Source organism: Zophobas morio, unplaced genomic scaffold (assembly GCF_036711695.1).
Source record: "Zophobas morio isolate AGI-343-1 ecotype UQ-CSIRO unplaced genomic scaffold, CSIRO_AGI_Zmor_V1 ptg000008l, whole genome shotgun sequence".
NCBI classification, from domain to species: domain Eukaryota; kingdom Metazoa; phylum Arthropoda; class Insecta; order Coleoptera; family Tenebrionidae; genus Zophobas; species Zophobas morio.
The window spans coordinates 10,038,654-10,048,376 of NW_026972113.1; the positions used below are offsets into that span (position 1 = coordinate 10,038,654).

At 28.0% G+C, this 9,723-nt stretch overlaps 1 protein-coding gene across 6 annotated transcripts; it reads right to left on the minus strand.

Moving 5' to 3' along the window:
* Nucleotides 1-642: 642 nt before the first annotated feature.
* On the minus strand, nucleotides 643-9,461 carry LOC135124806 (actin filament-associated protein 1-like 2). 6 transcript variants are annotated; one of them, XM_064050028.1, is made up of 4 exons: nucleotides 9,380-9,461; nucleotides 1,178-1,252; nucleotides 902-1,123; nucleotides 643-849 (listed from the first exon to the last, which is right to left on the minus strand). In XM_064050028.1, exons 3-4 carry the CDS (start codon nucleotides 1,041-1,043, stop codon nucleotides 713-715), a joined length of 279 nt encoding a protein of 92 aa, XP_063906098.1. In that variant the 5' UTR covers nucleotides 1,044-1,123; nucleotides 1,178-1,252; nucleotides 9,380-9,461; the 3' UTR covers nucleotides 643-712. The 6 variants fall into 6 exon arrangements, with proteins under 6 accessions (XP_063906098.1, XP_063906093.1, XP_063906092.1 ...); XM_064050023.1 differs by having other exon boundaries at nucleotides 902-1,128; XM_064050022.1 differs by having other exon boundaries at nucleotides 902-1,128; nucleotides 9,374-9,461.
* Nucleotides 9,462-9,723: the final 262 nt, after the last annotated feature.

A 9,723-nucleotide genomic window follows, 5' to 3' on the forward strand; every position in this document is an offset into this window, starting at 1 on the left:
CGAAAAGAGACAATCCCAATCATGGAATTGTGCTTTTTCTAGGCCTAGCGGTTTATTTTTTTCTGTCGAAACTACTTCAGACCAATTTTTTTCTAAATCGTTATTGAAATGGCAAAAGAATTGTAGTTGGCGCCGAAATTGCAACCACACAAACACAAAGCTGCCGTTTTTAACAACAAATCGAAAAATCAATAAATCATCTTGCGCTAATCCACTGAACTAGAAATCCGCGATGACCCAATCCTCCGCTCACCACAATCTACAATCTATTCGTGGTACCATCAACAACAGCTTCAGATCCCGTCTAAATACGGCTACCACTCGTCATTCACGTACTTTACGCGCATTATTCCGTACGTGTCACCCCGTCGGAACGACCAGGGCGGTACCACCTCATCTGTACTCTCTTCACATACGCAATTTCGTAATTTCTTACAAAACGCCGCACTTTTATTCATATTCATGAATAAACCCATTGTGAAACGAAAACAAAGTAATTGCGCGAATGATGACACGGAATCGGGAACGTGGTACTTTCTGGACAGCGACTATAATATATTTGCACTGTTTCGACACGTGACATTAACGGGTTTCGCAAGAGGGAGATTTGTCGGTACCATAAAAGTTTATTGGTAACCCTGACCTTGACAGCTAACAAACAAAAACATATTTTATTCACAGCCTGCTCAACAAAGCGAGAGAAGAAAATTCTTCATTTTTCACTAGCCAGTGCTTCTTCGTACGTCGGCAAAGAGTCGTTTTCTTGCGGGTAGAATTCGATGGTATTGTAATCGGGCGGCGGGGTGGGCTGGGGGGAGCGCGAGGTGCTGCTGCCATGCGAAAAACTGCCTAAAATTAAATAGACAGTGAATTGGCAAAGACGTGGTCGGAAAAAAGTTACCTGCGGGGTTCCTCAGCGGAAAAATGTCCCTCAAAGCGTGGTCATGGGCTCGACCACTGGGTGCTCGACTGCTGGGTGGTCGAGCACTGGGTACCAACGATCGGCCCTCTCGTCGTCTATAAGCCGTCCACGCGTTTATCATAGCGTTGCAACAAATGTACCAAAAGAAGCAGCAGACAATTATGGCAGCTAAAGCGAACCCCAAGAAGATGAAAAAAAGTCCTATTCTGAAAAATATAACTATATTGGGGCGACTATTCGGGGCGGGGAATTTACATAACGATACTCATTTGGTTTTACCTCCTCGGCGTGACGTCATCGAGACATAGTGGCGCCAAAATGTCTGCGGAACTGAAAATTCGAATTAACACTTTTCCACATTTTTGGGGTGAAATGAGGAGGTGAAAAGTACGTACGTGCAACCACTGGGGGGGAATTCACTCTATTTCTAGTGGAAATTAGTGAAATTTTGAGCAACGGAAGCATGTGGACAGAATTATTGATTTCGGGGATGACAGAGGCGATCTTGCGCACATTTTTCTGAAGTGTGTCGCTGAAAACGTGGTTTTGTGGTGAAAAATGTTTGTTTCAGAGTGTGAACAAGAAAAATGAAAAATTTATATATACTTAAATCGAAAAATTCGAAAATTGAAGAATCGAAAAATTGAGAAATTGAAAAACTAAAACATCGAGTAATCAAAAGAACAAAAGATCAAGAAAACGAAAGAGGAGAAGTTGAAAAATCGAAATATTGAGAAAACGAAAAATTGAATTTTTTTAAAAAATCGAAATATTAGAAATTTAAAAAAATCGAAAAATCAAAAATTTTAAAAATCGAAAAATTGAGAAGTTGAAGACTTGAAAAATCGAAAAATCTATAAGTCGAAAAATCCAAAAATTTTTTAAATCGAAAAAACGAGTTGTCAAGAAATCAAAAATTCGAAAATCGAGAAATTATATATTCAAAAGCTAAAAACACGGAAAATCTAAACATGAAAAAATCGTAAACTGAAGAATTTTAAAAACGAGAAATCGGTAAATAGGAAAATCCAGAATTTAAAAAAATTCTGGATTTTTCGGAAATTCGAGAAAAAGTTGAAAAATAAAAAAAAAAACAAGAAACCCAAGCATCGAGAAATTGAAAAACCTGAAATGCCAAGAAATCGAAAATTCGAAAAATCGAAAAATTATACACCGAAAAATTAAAAAATCGGGAAATCGAAAATTTAAAAAATCGAAAAATTGAAGAATCGAAAAATCGAGAAATTGAAACATCGAAAAACTGAAAAAATAAAACATCGAGTAATCAGAACAACAAAAGATCGAGAAATCCAGAAATCGAAGGAGAAGCTGAAAAATTAAAACACTGAGAAAGCGAAAAGTAGAAAAAAATTTTAAAAATCGAAAAATCCAAAAATTTTAAAAATCCCAAAATCGAGTTGTCAAGGAATCAAAAATTCGAAAAATCGAGAAATTTAAAAAATCGGGAAATCGAACCATCAAAAAATCGTAAAATCAAAACATCGAAAAAAGCAAAATTAAAAGACCGAAAAATTAAAAAATCAAAACCTGAAGAATTTTAAAAACGACAAATTGGTAAATCAAAAAATACAGAATTAAAAAAAATTGAAAAACCGAAAAAGTGAAAAACCGAAAATTCGAGAAAAAGTTGAAAAATAAAAAAAAAACAAGAAACCCAAACATCGAGAAATTGAAAAACCTGAAATGGCAAGAAATCGAAAAACTCGAAAAATCGAGAAATTGAAAAACTAAAACATTGAGTAATCAGAACAACAAGATATCGAGAAATCGAGATATCGAAAGAGAAGCTGAAAAATTAAAACACTGAGAAAGCGAAAAGTAGTTGTCAAGAAATCAAAAATTCGAAAATCGAGAAATTATATATTCAAAAGCTAAAAAATCGGGAAATCCAAACTTCAAAAAATCAAAAACTGAAGAATTTTAAAAACGAAAAACCGGTAAATAGAAAAATCCAGAATTTAAAAAAAATTGAAAAATCGAAAAAGTGAAAAACCGAAAATTCGAAAAAAATTGAAAAATAAAAAAAAAAGATACCCACACATCGAGAAATTGAAAAATCTGAAATGTCAAGAAATCGAAAATTCGAAAAATCGAAAAATTATACACTGAAAAATTGAAAAAAAGGAAATAGAAAATTTAAAAAATCGAAAAATCGAGAAATTGAAAAACAAAAACATCGAGTAATCAGAACAACAAAAGATCGAGAAATCGAGAAATCGAAGGAGAAGCTGAAAAATTAAAACACTGAGAAAGCGAAAAGTAGAAAAAAATTTAAAAATCGAAAAATTGAAAAATCCACAATTTTTAAAAATGCCAAAATCGAGTTGTCAAGAAATTGAAAATTCGAAAAATCGAGAAATTTAAAAAATCGGGAAATCGAACTATCAAAAAATCGTAAAATCAAAACATCGAAAAAAGTAAAATTAAAAGACCGAAAAATTAAAAAATCAAAAAATGAAGAAATTTAAAAACGACAAATTGGTAAATCAAAAATTACAGAATTTAAAAAACTTGAAAAATCGAAAAAGCGAAAAACTGGAAATTCGAAAAAAAGTTGAAAAATAAAATAAAAACAAGAAACCCAAACTTCGAGAAATTGAAAAACCTGAAATGTCAAGAAATCGAAAATTCGAAAAATCGAAAAATTGAAGAATTTTAAAAACGAAAAACCGGTAAATAGAAAAATCCAGAATTTAAAAAAATTGAAAAATCGAAAAAGTGAAAAACCGAAAATTCGAAAAAAAATTGAAAAATAAAAAGAAAGAAGAAATCCACACATAGAGAAATTGAAAAATCTGAAATGTCAAGAAATCGAAAATTCGAAAAATCGAAAAATTATACACTGAAAAATTGAAAATAAGGAAATAGAAAATTTAAAAAATCGAAAAATTGAAAAATCGAAAAATCGAGAGATTGAAAAACTAAAACATCGAGTAATCAGAACAACAAAAGATCGAAAAATCGAAAAATCGAAGGAGAAGCTGAAAAATTAAAACACTGAAAAGGCGAAAAGTAGAAAAAAATTTAAAAATCGAAAAATCCAAAAATCCACAATTTTTAAAAATGCCAAAATCGAGTTGTCAAGAAATTGAAAATTCGAAAAATCGAGAAATTTAAAAAATCGGGAAATCGAACTATCAAAAAATCGTAAAATCAAAACATCGAAAAAAGTAAAATTAAAAGACCGAAAAATTAAAAAATCAAAAACTGAAGAATTTTAAAAACGAGAAATTGGTAAATAAAAAAATTCAGAATTAAAAAAAATTTTCAAAAATCGGAAAAGTGAAAAACCGGAAATTCGAAAAAAAGTTGTAAAATAAAAAAAACAAGAAAGCCAAACATAAAGAAATTGAAAAACCTGAAATGTCAATAAATCGAAAATTCGAAAAATCGAAAAATTATACACTGAAAAATAAAAAAATCGAGAAATTGAAGAATCGAAAAATCGAGAAATTGAAAAACTAAAACATCGAGTAATCAAAACAACAAAAGATCAAGAAAACGAAAGAGGAGAAGTTGAAAAATCGAAATATTGAGAAAACGAAAAATCAAAAATTTTAAAAATCGAAAAATTGAGAAGTTGAATACTTGAAAAACCAAAAATTCTATAAATCGAAAAATGCAAAAAATTTTAAAATCGAAGAAACGAGTTGTCAAGAAATCAAAAATTCAAAAATCGAGAAATTATACACTGAAAAATTAAATAAAAGGAAATAGAAAATTTAAAAATCGAAAAATCGAAGAATCGAAAAATCGAGAAATTGAAACATCGAAAAACTGAAAAACTAAAACATCGAGTAATCAGAACAACAAAATATTGAGAAATCGAAGGAGAAGCTGAAAAATTAAAACACTGAGAAAGCGAAAAGTAGAAAAAAATTTAAAAATCGAAAAATCTAAAAATTTTAAAAATCCCAAAATCGAGTTGTCAAGAAATCAAAAATTCGAAAAATCGAGATTTAAAAAATCGGGAAATCGAAACATCCAAAAATCGTAAAATCAAAACATCGAAAAAAGTAAAAAAAAAATCAAAAAATCAAAAATTGAAGAATTTTAAAAACGAGACATCGGTAGATAGAAAAATCCAGAATTTAAAAAAATTAAAAATCGAAAAAGTGAAAAGCCGGAAATTCGAAAAAAGTTGAAAAATAAAAAAAAACAAGAAACCCAAACATCGAGAAATTGAAAAACCTGAAATGACAAGAAATCGAAAACTCGAAAAATCAAAAAATTATACACTGAAAAATAAAAAAAATCCGGAAATCGAAAATTTAAAAAATCGAAAATTGAAGAATCAAAAAATAGAGAACTTGAAACATCGAAAAACTGAAAAACTAAAACATGGAGTAATCAGAACATCAAAAGATCGAGAAATCGAGAAATCGAAAGTGGAGAAGTTGAAAAATTGAAACACTGAGAAAGCGAAAAGTAGAAAAAAAATTAAAAATTGAAAAACCCAAAAATGTGAAAAATCCCAAAATCGAGTTATCAAAAATTCGAAAATCGAGAAATTATATATTCAAAAGCTAAAAAATCGAGAAATATAAGCATCAAAAAATCGTGAAATCAAAACATCGAAAAAAGTAAAATTAAAATACCGAAAAATAAAAAAATCAAAAACTGAAGAATTTTCAAAACGAGAAATCGGTAAATAGAAAAATTCAGAATTTAAAAAAATTGAAAAATCGAAAAAGTGAAAAACCGAAAATTCGAAAAAAGTTGAAAAATAAAAAAAAACAAGAAAGCCAAACATCGAGAAATTGAAAAACCTGAAATGGCAAGAAATCGAAAAACTCGAAAAATCGAAAAATCGAGAAATTGAAAAACTAAAACATTGAGTAATCAGAACAACAAAAGATGGAGAAATCGAGAAATCGAAAGAGAAGCTGAAATGTCAAGAAATCGAAAATTCGAAAAATCGAAAAATTATATACTGAAAAATAAAAAATCCAAAAATTTAAGAATCGAAAAATCGAGAAATTCAAAAACTAAAACATTGAGTAATCAGAACAACAAAAGATGGAGAAATCGAGAAATCGAAAGAGAAGCTGAAAAATTAAAACACTGAGAAAACGAAATGTAGAAAAAAATCGAAAAATCCAAAAATCCAAAAATTTTAAAATTCCAAAATCGAGTTGTCAAGAAATCAAAAATTCGAAAAATCGAGATTTAAAAAATCGGGAAATCGAAACATCCAAAAATCGTAAAATCAAAACATCGAAAAAAGTAAAATTAAAAGACCGAAAAATTAAAAAGTCAAAAACTGAAGAATTTTAAAAACGACAGATTGGTATATCAAAAAATACAAAATTTAAAAAAATTGGAAAATGGGAAAATTGAAAAATCGAAAAACTTTTAACTGAAAAATCGAAAATTACTAAAAGCTGAAAAATCAAAAAAAAAACAGAAAATCTAAACATCGAGAAATTGAAAAACCAAAACATCAAAAGATCGAGAAATTGAAAAATTGAAAAATCTACAATTTAAAAAATCAAAATATGAATATATCGAAAAATTGAAAAATCCAGAAATCGAAAAATTAAAATGCTGAAAATTTGAAAACTCGGAAACTTCAAAAATCGAGAAATCCAAAAGTCCAAAAATTTTAAAAATCGGAACACCGAGTTGCCAACAAACCTAAAATTCGATAAATCGAGGAATTATATATTCCAAAATTGAAAAATCGAAATAAATATATAAAATTTAAAAAACCGAAAAATTAAAAACAAAAAATTTAAAAAACGAGAAATAGAGGAATCGAAAAATCCAGAAGTTAAAAAATTGATAAATCGTAAAATTGAAGAATCGAAAAACCGAAAAAACGAAAAACTGAAATATCAAAAGATCGAAAAATCGAAAAGTTGAGAAGTTGAAAAATCGAAAAATTGAACAATTTTAAAAAAGCGATAAATCGTAAAATTTAAAAACAGAGGTCGAAAATTTAAAAATTAACAAATTGAAAAATCGAAATATCAAAAATACCAAAGTCGAAATATCAAAAAATCGAGCAATCGAAACATTAAAAAATCAAAAAATCTACAATTTAAAGAAACTAAAAATTAATACATATAGCGAAAAAGTGAAAAATTGAGACCGAAAAATTTACAAATTTGTAAATGTTGAAAATGGAGAAATTTAAAAATCGAAAAGTCCAAAATTTTGAAAATCAAAAAAACGAGCTAAAAAAGCTAAAAAATCGGGAAATCTAAACATCAAAAAATCGTAAAATCAAAACATCGAAAAAAGTAAAATTAAAATACCGAAAAAACAAAAAATCAAAAACTGAAGAATTTTAAAAACGAGCAATCGGTAAATAGAAAAATCCAGAATCAAAAAAAATTGAAAAATCGAAAAAGTGAAAAACCGAAAATTCGAAAAAAAGTTGAAAAATAAAAAAAAACAAGAAACCCAAATATCGACAAATTGAAAAACCTGAAATGTCAAGAAATCGAAAATTCGAAAATTCGAAAAATTAAACACTGAAAAATTAAAAAATCGAGAAATCGAAAATTTAAAAAGTCGAAAAATTGAAGAATCGAAAAATCGAGAAATTGAAACATCGAAAAATCGAAAAAAGAATTTGATAAATTTACAAAATTGTAAATCCAAAACTTGAAAAATGGAGAAATTTAAAAATCGAAAAGTCCAAAAACCCAGATTAGAAATAGAAATTTGGAAAAATTGACAAATTTTATATTCAAAAACTAAATATGTAATCGGAAATCGGATCATCAAATACATATTATAAAATTGAAAAATTAAAAACTCAAAAAATGTGAGATTTAAAAACCGAAAAATTAAAAAATGAAAAATTAAAGAATTAAAAACCAAAAATCGGGGAACCGATAAATCCGATAAAAAATACATCGAAAAATTGAAACACCCAGAAATTCCCAAAATTGAGAAATCGAAAACTAGAAAACTCGAGAAATCTACAAATCGAAAAATCCAAAATTTTAAAAATCGAAAAACCGATTTGACAGGAAATCAAAAATTGAAAAATGGAAAGTTAAAAAAATAAAAAATGAAAAATTAATAAATCGAGAAATTGGAAAATTAGAAAGTTGAAGAACCAAAAAAAAATCGAAAATTGAAAAGTGAAAAAATCAAAAACCAAGAAATCGAACAACGAAAAATTGAGAAATAGAGAAGTCGAGAATTGAAAAATCGAAAAGTTAAAAACTGAAATACTGAATAATTTAAAATTTTAAAAAATCGATAAATCGAAAAATCGCGAAATTGAAAAATAAAAAAATCCAAACATCGAAAAATCGGTAAATCGGGAGTACAAAAAACTGGAAAATTTAAAACTCAAATCGAAAAATTGTAAAACCGAAATATCTAACACCGAGAAGGCGGAAAATGCAAACATCTAGAATGAAAATATCAAAAATTTCAAAAATCCAAAGTTAAAAAATTCGAAAAATGAAATATCGAAGAAGTGAAAATTCGAAAAATCGAGGAATCGAAAAATCTACAATTAAAAAACTCAAAAATTAAAATATCAAAAATTGAAGAACTAAAAAATTAAAAAATCGAAAACTAAAAAACGGAAAATTGAGAAAGCGACAAGTCGAAAAGGTCGAGGATGGAAAAATTGAGAAGTGAAGTTCAAAATGGAAAAATCAGAAAGTTAAAAATTGAAAAAAAAACTTTTTAATTAAAAAAAATTAATAAATCGAAAAATGGGAAAACTGAACAATCAGTGTGCGAAACATCGAAACCTAGGTAAATCGAGAATACGAAAAACCGAAAAATCGAAAAATTTTTAAATCGAAACACTTGAAAATCGAGAAATCAAAAATTTTTAAAATTGAAAAAACGAAACTACGATTAAAATAACCAACTTCAACCCGTTGAAGAAACGAAAAATCGAAAAATTGAACAGGCGAGAGATCGAAAAATGGGAAAATTCATAAAAATCGATAAACCGGAAATTAAAAAATTAAAAAATCATAAATTAAAAAAACTCGAAACCGAAACACCGAAAAACAGAGAAATTTAAAGTTGAAAAATCGAGAATTCGCAAAGCTGAAAATGCAAAATTTGAAAAATTGTCTAGGGAAATTTTTGATGTCAAAATGTGCTGTCAAAAAATTGAGGTTAGAATGATCATGATTTTCACTAATTGGAAAATTTTCTGATAATTTCAAAGCGATACTTATGTTATCACTTCTTATCAGTCAGTTTACGTTTGAGTGTATATTTTCCAGAAATTCTAACGACCTTGTTATTCAAGCAAATGTCAAACGTAATGTTATGAAATAAAAAAGTAGCAAACTCAGAAAATACTGAAAAAATGATTAACCTTTTTTTTTTCGACAATTTTTAATTTATTGTTAGTACACTTAACTAATAAACATGCCAATGATAAGTTAAAAAAGGAACATTTTTAAGTCCACAACATGGTTTGATTTCCTAACCCCAAACCTTTACTTTGCTTTTCCGCAAGTGTAATGTTTATTTTGTACTGCCTGGAACCTGAACTTAATTATTCCGTCCATTTTCAATCACTAATAAAATAGCCGATTTAATAACGCTAAACCATGACTTAAGTCGCATAAAAACACAAATTAAGCACGCAGTAGAGTAAGACGCTGATGCAAGTTTTATGCTAAAGTCCCTAGATCTAGGGACTTTATTTTATGCTACTTTTAATTTTTTCCAAAAATCTCGATGTCTGGTGTATCAATGTATGATGTTTTTTTTACAAAAATCTAGACACCTGGGGTAAAAAATCAACACGGATTCATAAACCACCAGTACACAAGTTTGTTATT